The 15,450-nt window shown below is 50.5% G+C and overlaps 8 protein-coding genes across 8 annotated transcripts; 2 read left to right on the forward strand and 6 right to left on the reverse strand.

Annotated features, from left to right (window-relative positions):
* Positions 1-1,037: 1,037 nt before the first annotated feature.
* On the reverse strand, positions 1,038-1,787 carry AA0111_g3977 (hypothetical protein; the record flags this gene model as incomplete). Its single annotated transcript, XM_028649923.1, has 1 exon — positions 1,038-1,787. The coding sequence occupies one exon, from the start codon at positions 1,785-1,787 to the stop codon at positions 1,038-1,040; it is 750 nt and encodes a 249-aa protein (XP_028508246.1).
* A 623-nt stretch (positions 1,788-2,410) lies between these two features.
* AA0111_g3978 (hypothetical protein) lies at positions 2,411-4,693 on the reverse strand (the record flags this gene model as incomplete). The annotated part of the gene is made up of 1 exon (XM_028649924.1): positions 2,411-4,693. One exon carries the CDS (start codon positions 4,691-4,693, stop codon positions 2,411-2,413), a length of 2,283 nt encoding a protein of 760 aa, XP_028508255.1.
* A 777-nt stretch (positions 4,694-5,470) lies between these two features.
* Positions 5,471-5,969, forward strand: AA0111_g3979 (hypothetical protein; the record flags this gene model as incomplete). The annotated part of the gene is made up of 3 exons (XM_028649925.1): positions 5,471-5,486; positions 5,541-5,870; positions 5,926-5,969. 3 exons carry the CDS (start codon positions 5,471-5,473, stop codon positions 5,967-5,969), a joined length of 390 nt encoding a protein of 129 aa, XP_028508254.1.
* A 783-nt stretch (positions 5,970-6,752) lies between these two features.
* Positions 6,753-8,411, reverse strand: AA0111_g3980 (hypothetical protein; the record flags this gene model as incomplete). The annotated part of the gene is made up of 2 exons (XM_028649927.1): positions 6,753-8,203; positions 8,252-8,411. 2 exons carry the CDS (start codon positions 8,409-8,411, stop codon positions 6,753-6,755), a joined length of 1,611 nt encoding a protein of 536 aa, XP_028508511.1.
* A 1,159-nt stretch (positions 8,412-9,570) lies between these two features.
* On the reverse strand, positions 9,571-11,121 carry AA0111_g3981 (hypothetical protein; the record flags this gene model as incomplete). The annotated part of the gene is made up of 2 exons (XM_028649928.1): positions 9,571-10,740; positions 10,795-11,121. 2 exons carry the CDS (start codon positions 11,119-11,121, stop codon positions 9,571-9,573), a joined length of 1,497 nt encoding a protein of 498 aa, XP_028508512.1.
* Positions 11,122-11,819: 698 nt separating this feature from the next.
* On the reverse strand, positions 11,820-13,264 carry AA0111_g3982 (hypothetical protein; the record flags this gene model as incomplete). Its single annotated transcript, XM_028649929.1, has 8 exons — positions 11,820-11,845; positions 11,899-11,933; positions 11,986-12,108; positions 12,163-12,397; positions 12,446-12,573; positions 12,740-12,972; positions 13,019-13,026; positions 13,081-13,264. The coding sequence occupies 8 exons, from the start codon at positions 13,262-13,264 to the stop codon at positions 11,820-11,822; spliced, it is 972 nt and encodes a 323-aa protein (XP_028508509.1).
* A 537-nt stretch (positions 13,265-13,801) lies between these two features.
* AA0111_g3983 (hypothetical protein) lies at positions 13,802-14,415 on the reverse strand (the record flags this gene model as incomplete). The annotated part of the gene is made up of 5 exons (XM_028649930.1): positions 13,802-13,966; positions 14,029-14,129; positions 14,241-14,274; positions 14,326-14,364; positions 14,413-14,415. 5 exons carry the CDS (start codon positions 14,413-14,415, stop codon positions 13,802-13,804), a joined length of 342 nt encoding a protein of 113 aa, XP_028508510.1.
* Positions 14,416-14,592: 177 nt separating this feature from the next.
* On the forward strand, positions 14,593-14,899 carry AA0111_g3984 (hypothetical protein; the record flags this gene model as incomplete). Its single annotated transcript, XM_028649931.1, has 2 exons — positions 14,593-14,688; positions 14,741-14,899. 2 exons carry the CDS (start codon positions 14,593-14,595, stop codon positions 14,897-14,899), a joined length of 255 nt encoding a protein of 84 aa, XP_028508507.1.
* Positions 14,900-15,450: the final 551 nt, after the last annotated feature.

Raw genomic sequence — 15,450 nt, forward strand, 5'->3', positions numbered from 1 at the left:
CCAGTGACCCCCAGTCCGCGGGTGGAAGAACATCAATGTCGCTTTTGATTACAACACTTAGCAGCAAAAGTGCTGAAGTAAATGAAAGCCGGCAGACGAACCAAATTCCGCCATGACGGTGATGTTGATCATAATGAATGATGCTTTCAGCGCACAGGGCAACGAGGCCACGAGCGCAAATCGTTATTTGAGGCGACAAGGCCTGCTGAGAGGGGCGGTGAAGGACATAGTATAAGACGGGTCGGAGTACGTAACTCCGCCATGAAGAGAAGCGGCCCTTCAGGAAGAATGCAAGCTCGTTGTCAGGGTTTCCGTCTGGATCAAATTGGACTGACAGCGGAAGGTGCGAGTGCCACAGCTGGATCTGCTCTTCCGAATCTTCGCATTGGCGCACTAGCGACTCAACATGATTTAGCCAGTACCTCTCGCCCCTACGATAAAGGGTAAATATAGTGTCGGTGATTGTGCGCCGAATGGAGATTTCGGCTAGGTAGAATGCCCAGCTTCTTTCTTTAGACCTAGAATCTTGCTCGTTGAACGAGGAGGCATCGTTGCTTTCCTCTTCGAAGGCTGGAGGTGAGGGAAACATGGAGTCGGTTCGCGTAAAAACCTCAATGCCACTGGACCTGAACGGCAGCTCAGGAAGCAATTCGTGCTCGGCTTTGTAAACCGACCAGAAAACACGCTGCATTAGTCCATCTGACCGCACAGTGCAATCATCAGAACATGAAGTCTTTGTCTGACGCTTTAAATGCGCCTGCAAGCGTGTTGAGGCTTGTTGAATGTAAAACCACGCTTGAAGAGGATTCAGTGCATACTTCTCGTATACCGACGCGAAGAAAAGGCAGTGAATGTCCACCAAAGACCATCCGAGGAGACCAATCCGTTGCTTGGCGGCAAAGTAATATGCTTGAGCAGATACAGCATCTTCGGTCACTGAGTCGGCAGATGGATGATAACCAATATCGCCGCGTTCCCAAGGCGCAGTGTAACAAGCCAGGGCGCATGAAATTAGCTGTGCAATTGGTCAGTCCGAGTTAAAACATGGCACATGATAATCCACATACGACCAGACACGAAGGGCCGTCCCAGTCCAGGCCGTACTTAGTAACATGCTTAGCGTATCCGATAAGCTGTTCCTCATCAAGCATCGGGTTTCTAGGATGTACGTGGTCCAAAAACTTATGGCAAAGCGGTAAAAATTGATCAGTCTGAAGATTCAAGCCAGAGACCGGAGCGTTCGAGAAAGTCTTGGGTGACATTGGCATGGCATCTTCAAGCACCACGGAGTTGTCACACTCTAAAACAAATGACTCGACAGCGACATCATTTGGATCAACCACGCTGCGGAAGATAGGCCACGCCAGGACGTTCTCGCAACGCGTGTGAGTGAAGGGTGAAGCTAGATTCGCCAGTGGATCTAGTGTGGTGTTTTGCGAAGCTGCAGTGATGGGCGTAGCTGGCCGTTCTCGTGTTTGTAGTATTGAGGTACTGTATTGGGGTTCGGCTACAGGCGAAGTAGTTTCTTTTGCATCCGACAACAGGTCTCTCAGCTCATCCAGGCGTTGAAGTATTTCCTTTTCAGCAGGTGTGCTCGCGATTTCTTCGGTTGCTACGCCCCAGACGCATTGTGCTTCGTGATGTCTACAGAAGCCACAAACAGGCTTGACACCGTCACATCTCGTCTTGCGAAGTCGACAAAATTGGCAGGCGACAGGCGCGCGTTTCCGTGGTGCCAGCTTGTCAGTAGTCGCTTTACGTCGTTTTGTTGCCGTAGGCGCTGGCATGGCGATGCGGGAAAGAGCGAGGATAGAAAAATCGTCAAAATACCAGGCCATCAGAACTCTTGCAAGAGTTTGACATCTTGCAGGATGCTATCACATCTCTATGCATACAAGGATGTGGTGGTTGGCGGAATTGAAGAGGTGGGGAGAAAGGCTTAGCGCGTCCTCTGACCGTGGCGTTTGGGCAGACCTCGGGAATCGGGCATGACGCCATTGCTAGTGTCGGATACGCGTCCGCATTTCTCTTTACAGCACAGCAAAAGAGCGCCTACGTGTATACGCAACCATATTTCCCCTGATCCAGCTACGTATCTGGTCACGGGTCTTGATGTACCTATGCTGACAGTCTGTCCCTAATATGTATGGTTGGTACTTATTGTCTTTGATGTTAAGTGTACCTACCTACGCACCTTTTAGTATGAGGCATATGTTAGTTTGAGCTCAAGGTTGACACCATGTTATTATATCACAAAGAAGCGCTAGTTGCTGCTATACAGTATGACACAACAAGACGATCAGTTGCTTCCAACCCCAGACTCAAGAATGCCGTATTCATGCCGTGTTCATGACGTGTGTTGCAGGTGCTAATAACCCTGCCTCAACCTTCATTTACAAGTAGTCCTATTTTAGGTGTCGATTCCTCTCTTCCTCTTCCTTTCCCCATTGCTCGACGAACGATCTGTAGGCAGTTTTTGTTCAGTGATTCCTGCGAAGGGAAAGACAAATGTCTCCATTGCATCACCTTCCGCATACCAAACCCCATTCACCCATCCGTAGCTGTAAAGGAAGCAACCTCGCTCCTGCCCATCCCCTTGATGTTCCAAGTCGGATGTCACGCCGACTTCCAAACTTGCCAATCGTTCCTTGTCATAAAAATTACGACCCTTGTCCCAGCTTGTGAAAACCTTCGCAAGCTTAGGCTCTCCGTCGGGATTTATGTCAAGTGCATGCTCGGTCTTCCAACCATTTGGCTCCGGTTTGATAAAGATGGCAGCAGGTTCTGTATCTTGTGGCGCTGAAACTAGTCGCGCAAAGCGGAGCTCTCGTTTCTCGAGAAGAGCTTGGTAGAGTGCTAACATCATATCTAATACGTATGGTGTAGATGGCCGCACGTCCTTCGGCCGTGGTGGATGTTGATCGAGCACTAAGTGTCTGCGCATGTGATTGGCAAGCTTACTACCTGGCCACTGCTGCTCCAATCTCTGGATGACAAGGTCCAACGCTATATGTGCATTCTTATCGAGCTTTCTACCCCGAAACACAGGACCCTGACCCAAGTCCGGCAAAGCGTCCCGGTCTGCTTCAGTTAAGCAAAGCGTGCTATGCTGTTTTGCTTGACCCTCCAATTGCTCGGGGGGAAATAAATCGAAAAGGTAGCCTTTTGTCTCAATACCACGAGATGTGATTTTCGGAGATTTGAGACGACAGCGGTCGACAAACCTCTGCTGAAGTTTCATGTTAGGGACAATGAAAGGGTGTCGGCATGCCGTTAGATAAGACCGTAAGGTGTACCGCATCAAGTTACCCTCGCTGGGGAGATACATTGAGTCATATTGCTCCCATGGTCTACTCGTCAAGATCTCCCCGTTCATAAGTATAAGTGCAAGGAGAGCTACCGAGAGGCTGTATTTGCCTGGCTCATGTATGGTAGACCCTTCGGAAATGTTTATACGCTTGGTAAACCTCAGAGCGTTTGCGAGAATGGCAATCCTGTCCTCCTCGTTCTCCAATGACCGGGTACAAATGTCGTCCAGTACGCTGTTGGTAGTATTCAAAAAAGCTGGAGTCCTGAATTCGATATTTTGCCGTTTGGTCTCACTGCCATCAGTACGACTATCGTTGCTACCACTCCGGGAGCGCAACGGATACTTGTCTTTAGGCGATATGAAGATTCTGTTCCAGATGTTGTACTGCTTGAGCTTCCCTATAATATCAGTATTGGGCTGTCGCTGTCGTTCTTCAGGGCAAGCCAAGCAGAACAACGTCACGTTCTGTCGGAGATCCTTAAGATTGATCTGCAGCTCTCCAGTGATGTCCCCAAATTCGTAGTCGTAGTTTACACGGCCATGTTTAGGGTATGGTATGAGCAAGACCATCCTGTCTGAAGCCAAATGGTCTTCCTGGAAGATCCAGCCGCGTGACCAGCGAGGATCACTGAGGATACGAAGAATAAGCGTCTGTACTGCCTTTATATTGACTTCGGGTCTTAGTTTCGGGGAATCTTTATTCTTAGGATCAATGAAGAGATGGCCCTGAAGCAGCTTTGACAGAAGGTCGATATCCTGTTGGTGTGCAAGGTCCACGGTCAGTAACCCCACCGAGCAGTCGCTGTCACCATAGATTACATCCATGATTTGAACTCCATGCTGCTTGTCTTCTGGCCACATACGCTCGTCTCCAGGCCTTTGGTATATACACTCTTTATCGATCCATAGCTTCGATACGTTGATGCTCTGTGCGAACCGAATCACCCGATCCATGTAGGAGTCAGGAAAACTACTCTTATGAGACTTCGCACCTGGTCTCTTGATCCGGTAGTCGAAAACCGGCGAGTTAGGGTCGTTGTAAAGAGACTCGCGTTTAATTTCGGTCCACTTCCAGGAGACAGCAATATATGGAGTTTTGCCGTCATCGTCTTCGGGTTGCGTGACGCATATTTCGCGCGAAGGGACCACTCGATCGTGCAACGGATCGCGGATCTGGGCTAAAGCGAAGCGTCGATCTTGCTTCTTCTTTTCCACCTCTAAGTTGGGCACTTTTGATATATCCAAGAAGCGGAGGTTTGATACCCATTCTTCAGCTTTCCGACGATCAGCTTGGATGTGTTGGATCTCTAGCAACTGCTTGCGGAAAGCAGAGATGTCGCCATCGAAGATTTCGCCGAACGTCTTGCTAAGGTCGTTTTTCATAGCGTAGGTAGGTAGAACGGAGCTCTGGAAATGAAGTTGAGCATGTGGATTGCTAGGATGAGACAAAAGGGGAAACGCGCCAAGCCGAAACGCGTAGTAGCGCGTCCTCACGTGGATTGTCTAGGTACGTCACCAGAAAAGTGCAAACATGGAATCGGGCTGTGGAGTGGAGGTACTCTGGAGAAGGCGTCTGACTGTAAAGATGAAACGATGTAGCACTGTCTATAGAGAACGTACGGTAACTCTTGATCAAGTGTGCCGGAGACATCTCGGTCTTGCTTCAATGATGCAGAAGCGTTCAGGCCAGTTACATACATCACGGCACACGGCCAGTCGCTTGAAGTGTTCAGATGCGTATATTTGTCGCACGAAGTATGGCACTGCGAATACTCATCAACTACCTTATGACATGCTGTCACTGCTCGTCTTAGTTAGGAATGGCTAAACTTTGTAGTAATTTTAGGCAAGAGATGCGAGTTCTGCAGGGCTGTCGATAAAGTTAGCGTCACATTCTTTCCACGTGCTCAGCCCCAAAGTGCCTCGGCATAATCGATTCAGGGTCTTGGCCCGCTCGCTCCATCACATGCTTCCCCCGGATTCACATCAAGGCTGCATGCATCATCATTGCTGTCACAAGCTTCCGAACGTCGTTATATACCCCACAGTCTTTAGCATCCGCGATCTGAGCCCAACAAACATCTTTAACTGAACCTACCTACACCTTTGTCTGAAGCATCGCCTCGAACTGCACCACCGTCCTAGCAACACATAGCCACCATGTCTCTCAAGAACGGTACGCACATGTGTGCTCCGCGACATTTCGAATCTGTTCAACTAACCATGCTAGACGACTTCCCCTCTTCCGCTGCCTTTGACGAGATCTCGCGAGCCCTCTCCGCTTCCGACGCCGACCGTAAAGACGCCATCAAGAACGGCAAGGCCATATTTGCGTTCACACTCAAGAACAAAGCTGGTACACAAGAGTCATGGTATATTGATCTGAAAGAGACTGGCACTGTTGGCAAGGGTACTGCGCCCGAGGGCAAGAAGGCTGGCACCACGCTGGCGTTGAGCGATGAGGACTTTGGAAAACTGGTCTCTGGTAATGCGAATGCGCAGAAACTCTTCATGAGTGGGAAGCTCAAGGTGAAAGGAAACATCATGGGCGCGACGAAATGTAAGTTTAGTTCTCATTTCTACAGCGGAAAGATTTACTGACATTTTCCAACCAGTGGAACCGGTTCTCAAGAAGGCGCAGACGAAGGCTAAGCTATAAGCTTGCACTTCAGATGGAGCACAGCCGCACTCAAATATCAATCGAAACACATAGCGCATTTATACCACAATATTGCAATTGTATACATATTACTGAGTTCGATTGCCTTATCAGCTTTATCCGCCTTTGGCCATGCATCGTCCTTCCCGTCCGACGCTGCTACTGTAGCCGCACTAGAGCAACATCTGTTATTCATGAGACTTCTGCCGTACTTGGAATTTGATGTATTTGCAACTACTCTCCCTCACTACACGTGCATCGAGAAGTGTACTATCCTCAACGCTTTGCTCGTGTAGGGAAACATGCAAACGCCTTCTGAGCATACTGGACCATAAACACAGTCCATAACTTGCAGCGAAGACGACGATGTCTCAAAATCATACAAGCACCGTGTTGCTCGCCAGAAGACGCACGTAGTATAGCATGGCTGGAGTTGAGGTAAGGAACAGAAGGAGATTGTCATTTAAAGATCGTCAGGCTGTGCTATGCTACTCGTATCATCGTGAAAAACCCCGTAAGCATGATTTCAGTGGTATAGTCGTAAAGGCCGTAAAGACGTAGAAGTCGTAATGAGCGTAGGAAAGACAAAATAAGAAAATAATGGAAAGAGTGAACAGGCCATAACCCCCAAATTCCAGGACAATGCCAAGAAAAGAGGCAAAGAGAGTGAACGCAAGAAACCATTCCCGATGGGTATCAACCGTGACGTCCCACAGCAAAACTCCCAAGTACCCAAACCAAAGGTATCGTACACCCGTAAAAACTTGAATAGCAACGTGAAGCTTACCTCACCATGACAGGTGAACTCCCCTTCCATGACGAAAGATGCAAAAAGCGCTTTCCCCCACCCCAAAAGCTATCTTTCTTCGACTGTCTTGGTCTTCCCAACCACCTGCTCAGCGCATGTTCCCTCCTCTCCTTGCCGCTCACTTCCTCAATCGCCTGTTCAACTTCCTCGAGTAATGGGCCCATGACCCTAGGTTCAGCATCAACAGGCGACAGCATGATGGGAACATCCATGACCTCTTCTTGATACTGTTTCCAGCTTTCGCTACCGGTGATGGTGGTCAGAGGTTCGAGAGCGAGATCCCAATCCCCTTCGCGTAATTTGACATCTTCAAAGTTGAATTCGCGCAGGCTGCGCTTGTGCTTTGTGATGAAGTCACTGATTTGTGCCGAGTCCATGAGCCCATTTTCCAATTCCATAACACGGAGGCGGGGGAACTTGAGAGGACGGGGACCATGGGTTTGGCCGCGGAGAGAGGGGTGAGTGCTTTCTTCTTGGCTAGGAAGCATGCAGGGTTCCCGGTCTAGGGATAAGGGAGAGGGTCCGCGCTCGCCTTTCCAGCGGAAGAAGAGCCGGGTTAGACCACGGGAGAGGGTTGAGAGGTAGGCATGTAAGATGCGTAGGTGTTCTACAGATTGGGCGCGTGTACGTGAGGAGCTTGAGGTGAAGGGTATACTTTCCATGCAGATTGAGAGGCGACGTATTTGAGACCAGCGCTTGGCCGAGGAGGGTGTGCTGCCGAAGCCGTGCATGGGGTGAAGGTACAAGAGGCCGCCAGGGTGGATTGGATGAAGGGAAAGGGCAGAGAGACTGTACAGTGGAGCGCGCTCGACGGCGATGCGAAGAGAGATGAGCGCATAGTCGACTACACCCCGTCGGTGTCGAAGTGAGCCGGTAGATCCTGGACACGAGACCTTGAGATGTGTGAGGTTGATCAGTTCAGAGAAGGCAGCGCAAAATGCAGGAACATTTGTTGCGGCATGGAAAAGCGGTGGATACTGCTTGATGAGTAGATCTTGCATCTCCCAGCTTCCATACTTGGGTGCCTTGTCCTTGGCCGGACCATGTTGCGGTATCTGAACTTGCGGCTCGTAGATGAATTGTTTCTCTGTGCCAGTGCAAGGATCAATGATGGGCGGCAAGCAGGTGTCCGAACCATGTGGCATGTGGAAGGTGAAAGTCTTGACGTGACGGCCTATCCTTGATAGCGCTTCGAGACGCGCAGGTTTCGAGAAGGTAGAGGTCTTGAATGTCACAGTCATCTTCTCAAAGAGTCGTGGGGCAGCTTTGGAGGAGAAGTCATGGCATACAAGGCGAAAGTTGGAGAGGTCCTCGGGCTCCATGTGGTCCAGTACATTGTCGCGGCAAGTATCGTTCAGCCAAAAGCGCAAGAAGACGGAGCTTGTTGAAAGGACCAAGTTGCAGATGGATCCATTGGAACGAATTGCTTGATGAGATCAGTAGGGGCTCCGCGCATTGCGAAGGAGCGACTTACAGCGTCCATCTACGGTTGTCGCAGGCGTCAGTGGGATCTCTCCAAACAGTAGCTTGGAGCTTGCGCGCGACACGGTTGTCGCAGCGCTGGCATAACTGTTTTGGCTCTCAGATGAATGTGAGCGCTTCAGTGGCGGTGGCGAAGATCGCTGTGAGTACATGTCGTGATAGTCGCGTTGGTCGCATGCAATGGTGTTGTGTGGTACAGCAGGCGTGTCTTGTTCAAGGAATCAATCTCGTAGTAAATCTCAAGTAAATTGTAAAAGTCGGTTCAAACATGCAGCATTCGAGAGAGAAAAGCGAACCTCAGGAAACCAGAATCCAACGGGAACAGCCACGGCCTCATAGCCAGCCGTATTTACCACAGCGTGGTGCATGGTCGCAAAGCGGGGCCCAACGCTACTACACGTGAGCTGCAAGTGTGAGTCAAACATTGTTCCCCCTAGATGCCAACGAGCCGGCCACCGGATTCCCAACTCTTAACGCAAAGCAGCCGAAGAATTGATCGGAAAACGCGACCATCTCGCGGTGGGAGGACGTGTATATATGGTGTTGGACGCGACGATTCGACCAAGTGTCTGAGTGGGGCTGTAGCCTAGAGCCGGCTTGAAACGTTTCACTCTCTCCAGCCAACCAGATACTAGCATGCACGGGATAGTGTATGCGGCTCTTGCAGTAGTCTCGCATCGTGTCTGTGCCTTGGTCTTAGAACTTGTGGCTGGACACACACGACTGGCGGTCAGCTCTCCAGTCGCGTGCAGGGCTGTTGGCAATCCCGCAAGTCAGGCACGACGCGTCTATTAGTGCGCATAGTGGGCTCTGAACGTTGCTCTGGTGAGTCGCGATTCGAGGACCACAACAACAACAATTGCCGTGCTTGCATTGGTGCCGGCTATGCGCGTCTGTTTGAGCGTGTGCAAAATACCCCGCACCTGGATACACATGTTTGGGACGACTGCATCAAACATGATACTGATTGGATACTGAAAGCCTCCCATGTTTCCAGAAATGCTATTAGTAATTATACTCATTGAACAGAACAACATCCGGCCTCTTCTTCAGAAATGCAGCATTCCCCCGCTTCGGCTGCAATGCGCGTGCCTCTTTGTTTATTTGTTGCGGCCCAAACTCCCTCGATTACCAACAGCCCACATCGCCACTTCTTGACACATCTGGACAGACCATCAACACTTCAGCTTTGCCTGTCATGCACCCTAAGAATATCCGCCGCGTCTTTATGTGAACAGCTTCACAACCACTAAGAGTACACGATCACTAAGATATAATCTATCAAAACGAGCTCCCCTGTAGCACGACTTCTCATCGTCTCTTCTCATCGGAAAATCTTGGCGCGCCTTCGGGCACAGGAGGAGGCTGGTAACTGCCTCTGTACCCATTGATCGGAGGAAGATCCTGTCCAATCGCGTCCTCGTAGCTCGGTGGGGCATCGTCATACGCAGGAGCATGCTGGGGTTGTATTGGCTGTCCAGAGAAGGCATTGGCACCATCAAAGCCTCCATGCGTTGGCGTCGTTGGAGTATGAGGACGAGGGGCCGCGTGGGGTGGCGGGGCAAGAGTTCCGGGCTTCTCTGCATTGAAACCAGCTTCCAAAAGAGCTTTGGGCGGAGCGATGCCTGAATAGACCTTGACTGGTAGTCTAAGTGGTAGAACGATGAGCTGATCTTCACCGTGCTTGTAGCTTCCATAACCGATGCCGACGCGTATCTCCAATTCGTAGAAACGCGCAAGGTTGCATGATGTGAAGCTGGGCGATACGGTGTTGGGCACCGGCTTTCCAGACCAGTACTCCGCATTGATGGGAACCTCCGTATCTACAGGGTCTTCCGGAGACCCAATTGGGATAGCCATATTACTGAAGGAGCACAATATCCAACTATTCGACTCCGTACGCGACACTTCGTGCGCACGTACCTTAGTGTATCCTATCAGCTCAATCTGGAGCATCTGTAGGTAAATGTTCTTTGTACGCGCGCTGACATTCTTCACGAGCAGTCTTAGTGGCACGTCTTGGTTGCTAGTAAGGATCGCAGGATTGGGCAATCGCGCATCGATCGCTACCCGAGGTGGCACACTGCCTGATGTCGGCGATGGCGGGATACTTCCCGTCGAGTTCTTTCTATCGAAGAAGCTCAGCCTTTTACCCGCTGCCACGCTCGGTGCATTCTCCAGAAACTCGTGTTGTCGCCTTGCATATGCCTCTCCGTCTGTCGTGTCTGGTCTCGGAGGTTCGATTGGGAGGAAAGTGAAGTTTGCTATCGCTCTCGGGTTTTCTTTGAAGAACTGTGGCCTATTCACTGTGACCTTGACATAGTATCGTATCTCGGCCTCCCCCGGGAAACCGCTTAGTGTAGGAGGAAGTGTCGCCTTGACGTGTTGTGTTGGTGTCTTTGCGAATTCGGGGATCGCGTTTGAGAAGGAAACATTAGAGATGGGGTTGTTCGTTTGCTGACATTGCGTGTTCAGAGGCAGCTGCAAGCTCGATCAGCCATGAACAAAGTTCTCTACCTGTATTGTATCTCATACCTTGAACTGGAACGGATACTCAAAGGACCCAGCATTGATAGTGAAGGCCGCTTTCGAGTTCTGGGCGATGTCTTCGGGACGCACATTCGTCGGCCATACCACTTGTGTCTTGTACAAGAACTTGTGCACTTCTAGGACTGGTCTCTGCTTGTCTGGCCTGTTTGGATGTATGGGTGCCAGTAGCCTGGTCCTGCTCTCGCCTTCAAGCTTCACAACAATGCTGCTAATGTTGGTCGGATTCGGCACGCGCAAGAAGACCCTGCCTTGTATGACATCGAGATTGGTGTAGTGCTCGTGAGGATGCTCAAGCACTATGTTGACGATCATATTAACGGTTCGCGCTCAGAATCTGTGGCTGGTATCTGGCTTCCAGGTCACACCTAGATAAACGGGTAGTCGCGAAGCTTGTGAAGGTGAGTCGACATCTAGTCAAGGATTAAGGTTGCGGCTGGGAGTAGAAGTACAATTTAGCGCAGAAAGTATGTCGGTGATGCAGCGGCTAAGCCAGGAGAACGCGTGTCATGTGGTGAGGGTGTTTGTGATGCGGGCTGCGCATCGCAAAAACGGATGCGCGCGGGGTTCTCCAGTTCCCCATCAGGCCAGGGTCTAATAACGTCATAACTAGATGCCAGACTGTTTCATGATATCAACCACCATAACACTCTCTGGCTCAACTTGATACGATTTTGAGGCTTTTCCATGAATTCACATCTTTTGCGTCTCCGTCTAAGTATGAGTTTGCATGCCCAGCATGTCATACCCCCAATTCGGACACTTGGCTGTACACAGCCACGGCCATAGCCGCACTTCCGGGCTGAAGCATGCCCCTGTCTTACATGAGCATGGTGTGACCAGGCCCAAACCTCCCCGAGATGAGGTTATTCAAAGCATGCCTTGCACACAGAATATACGCTGAATCCGAAGATTACATGTAAGACAATCAAGCCACGAGTGCTTTGCCGTCGAAATTGCTAGGCTTCGAATGGTTCAAAACTGATGGCTAGCTATTGTCGCATCTGGCAGAACTACAGGTCCTCCTTCGCTAGCATATCTGTAAACTTTATTAGAAATCAATTGTACATGGTTGGAAGGGTCGTCACTGACCGCAGATATCAAGATAAAATGCAATAGCATTAAAACTGTTTTTTGTCAGCCTTGACTCAGACTAGGTTATGAATCGCGACTTCATACTTGCGCTTGCTACCTGTGAGCTCCCAAAAGAACCACTTAAGACGATTGGTCCAATTGATCAGGTCGAGATGGCTTACACCAATCAGAGTGCCTTTGTAATCGCCCCAGCGACTGGACTGGACACTATTGAAGTGCTTAGTTGGTATTGAGCATAATGAACGCGAGCTGTATACACACCTGACTAGTCCGTCGTTCACACCCTCTTTCTGTTTGATAATGGCATGCGAAGGTGCGAAGACGGACCATCGAGTCGGTTCGAGAGACGCACCATACGAGAAGTATCTGACATCTGGTATATCTGGCGTCTTGGGGTTGAAGCTGTTCTGCATGTACTCTTGCGTGAGTTGCGAGAAGGCACCAGTCTCAAAGCCAAAGTACTCCATAACACTGTAGACACGTTTGATACGACGAGCTGGGAATGGTTTAGTGAATTTCTTTCAAGAATGTGTCCTTGACGTACGACCGATCGTCTGAAACATGTAGTCTGCAAAGGCAGAGCCCCTATGTGGAGTGGCTATGGTGGTCAAGGAAAGTATCTTAAAGTCGGTCGGTCGGAGCTGGCTAATCATGTAACGCGAATCGAGGCCTCTGCGCATGCTTAGTAGTCGTTGTGGTCAGGTGCAGATGATCATTACCCCTATGCAAAGGTCAGCCACTACGTATTACACCATGATAGTGTAGCTCGTACCATGCTATGTCTGCGAGCGATTAGCGAACTGTCACCAGTACGTTGTATTCCAGTCTCGTAACTTACGCGATAATGTTGACCTGTTTACCTTTTGCCTTGACCGCAATACTCTCAGCCAGTTTTGCAGACCGCGCCTCGATGCTTCCACTAGGCGGAACTGCAGCCACGATGACCTCAATGCCCTTGTGCGCCAGTGCGTCTGTTATGCCGCGCCAGTATTGTATGCCCGGTATAAACTGTCCGGCGATTCGTAGTTCATCGAAGCCCAGTAAACCGTGGGCAAGGACTATGGTGTGTTTCTACGTGTGTCAGGAGCTGTGGTTTGGAAAGGAGTACGTCGCATACAGGCGTATCTACAGAACTTTAGCTGTTGTCATGATATGGGTGCGAATTTGGCGTGGATGTACCGTATTTCTCGCGCATCACGGCAAACTCATCTACGATCTCGCGACCAAAGTCTGAGATGCGCGGGTCTTCTTTGCGCCATTGCGAGCTGCTAAATTGGCGAGCCGTGTATATCGGTGAGTTTCGAAATGGCGTGGCTTTGTACGCAGACGAGCGAGTCGTCACTCGAGCACAAATTCGTATCATTGGGTGTAGCGCATTGTGTTGCGGTTTGGAGGCGCGTTGAGACTCAGACTACAAAGTTCCACAGCGGTGACGTAGGCCTGACCTTGGGAAGCTAGCGACGATCCATCGACGTGGGCCAGGGTCCGCAACGAGAGAGATGCAGATGCATGTCATGGATCGAGATGTGAGCCTGCCTTGGATTTCCCCGGCAGATAAAAGCAGAGATTCATACGTATGATACGACAAGCGCAGTAGAAGGGGAATGTGTTCAGAATCTAATAGTGTCTGCAACTCAACGGTGCTAGTAAGACCTAGATGCATTTGAAAACCTGATAACCGTCTTGACTAGCAAAGCTTAGGAAGTATGCATGCTGAATTTGATTACATCCACCGTACTTGCGGTAAATCGCCTGTTGCTTGTATTTCTAGGTGATACATCGACCTTGGCTGTCTTAGGTCCATCAAAGGTCATGTACAAGGAACGCTCTTCGCCATAGGTCTCTCCCGTATCTCACTCATCTGACTCTGTTCTCCATCCAAACTCGCCATGTCGGCGCTCTAATCCTGCTTGCCTGGTGGCTTGGGGTGCGCATTTACGACTGCTTCGATAAGTTGATCGACAACCTTGCTGCCGGACTTGTTGCCAATCTCGTCAATCTCCTTGACCTTGGCATCTGTGTCTTTCTTCGCATCTTCTTCAGCCTTCTGGTTGCCTGAGCTGTGCTGCGCCATAGTCAGCCTTGAACGTCCGTTACGTATACAGAGCATCATGTCCACCAACACACCTCCTTTTCGAACTTCTGGTACTCAGACTCCTTCTCTTTTCTATAGTCCTCGATCTCCTTCTGTGCTTCGCTTCGGGCGTCCTTGACTCGCTTGGTACGGTCTGGATAGGTTAGAGCGCTGCTTCAGCAGGGCACGACGGGCATTGATTACATTCTCTGGCTGTTGAGAAGTTAGCAGCTGCATCCACACAGCAGTTTGGAACGCGAAATACCTTGCTGGACAATCTTCTGAGCTTCGCGCTCGGCCTAGGTGCTATGTGAGCTATGCGGAGGTTGAACTGGGCTGCGCTGCCTTACGTCGAGCAGGGTCTGGATACCCTGGGAGTTTTGGGCGGACTGTTGCTGTCAGCGAAGATTCCAGCCTACAGCTACATGTAGACTCGCCATCTTGAGTATGGTATCGTGGGGATGTTGGTTATCACAGGGTTGAGTTGCGGAGAGGCATGATGCAGCCGTGGACTTGGCGGCAGGTGCTCCAAGGCCCAAGCTCCTTCCCGCCATGGTCCCGCTCCAATTTACACAAGGCTCTTTCATCTACCTCGACATCACTCCACGGTCCCCACCATGTCTCGAGCGTCTCAGATTACCCTGGCGACTACATGTGTCACAGCGATTGGCACCGTCGCGTTTGTGCATTGGTCGCAAAAGGCCGACAAGGCAGTGAGTGTTCTAGAGTCGACATGGTCAGGCAACTATATCTGACTTGTAGCAGGCAATGCACATGGGCGTCATCCGCGATTTCGAACAGCAGCGAATCAAGCGCGAGCGACAGGCAGACTTTGAGATGCAGAGAGAACTGGAGAAGGAATATCTGAAATATCAGACAGTGTCGGATGGAGGCCCCGCCGAACCACCACATCAAGGACGATGATACCCCGAGTAAACCATATCCGCTATACAAAGGCCGGTGAACAATGGGCACCTTGCCACAACAGACTTGCTATCCGCAGTCGTGGTCACGAAGCCTGAGGCTCACCACGTGCCCTGGCTGCGCCACCCGTTGAACCCAGACCAAGGGACCGGCGTATACACAGCCTCGCGAGCATAAACGGCTCGAGGCCTGGCTATTTGGTTGGCATGTGGAGTAAACAACATATTGGCATTCGCGAACAAATCAGCATTATTCGCGGGAAAGCTTATTTAGAATGGGGGTTAGTCGTGTCGGATAGCCAAGTCGCTTGGACGCACAACAAGAAGTTATGTGAGAGAGAGACGGTCAAGCGGAAGAAAGAAGCAAGGTCGTGGAACCAAATATCCAACAATCACAAAGCGTCGTTTACTTTTCAGGCGCCCTGCGTTGTAGCACATCATGTTCTGTCACCATTGCCAAGACTTCCACTCCGGTCCCTGTTGTCAATTCTGCCACGATGATGCCCGTTTTCAGTTATCAGGTCGTGCCAACAAAGCGCCATGTGTTTCGAT

Source organism: Alternaria arborescens (assembly GCF_004154835.1).
Source record: "Alternaria arborescens strain FERA 675 chromosome Unknown contig_7, whole genome shotgun sequence".
NCBI classification, from domain to species: Eukaryota; Fungi; Ascomycota; class Dothideomycetes; order Pleosporales; family Pleosporaceae; genus Alternaria; species Alternaria arborescens.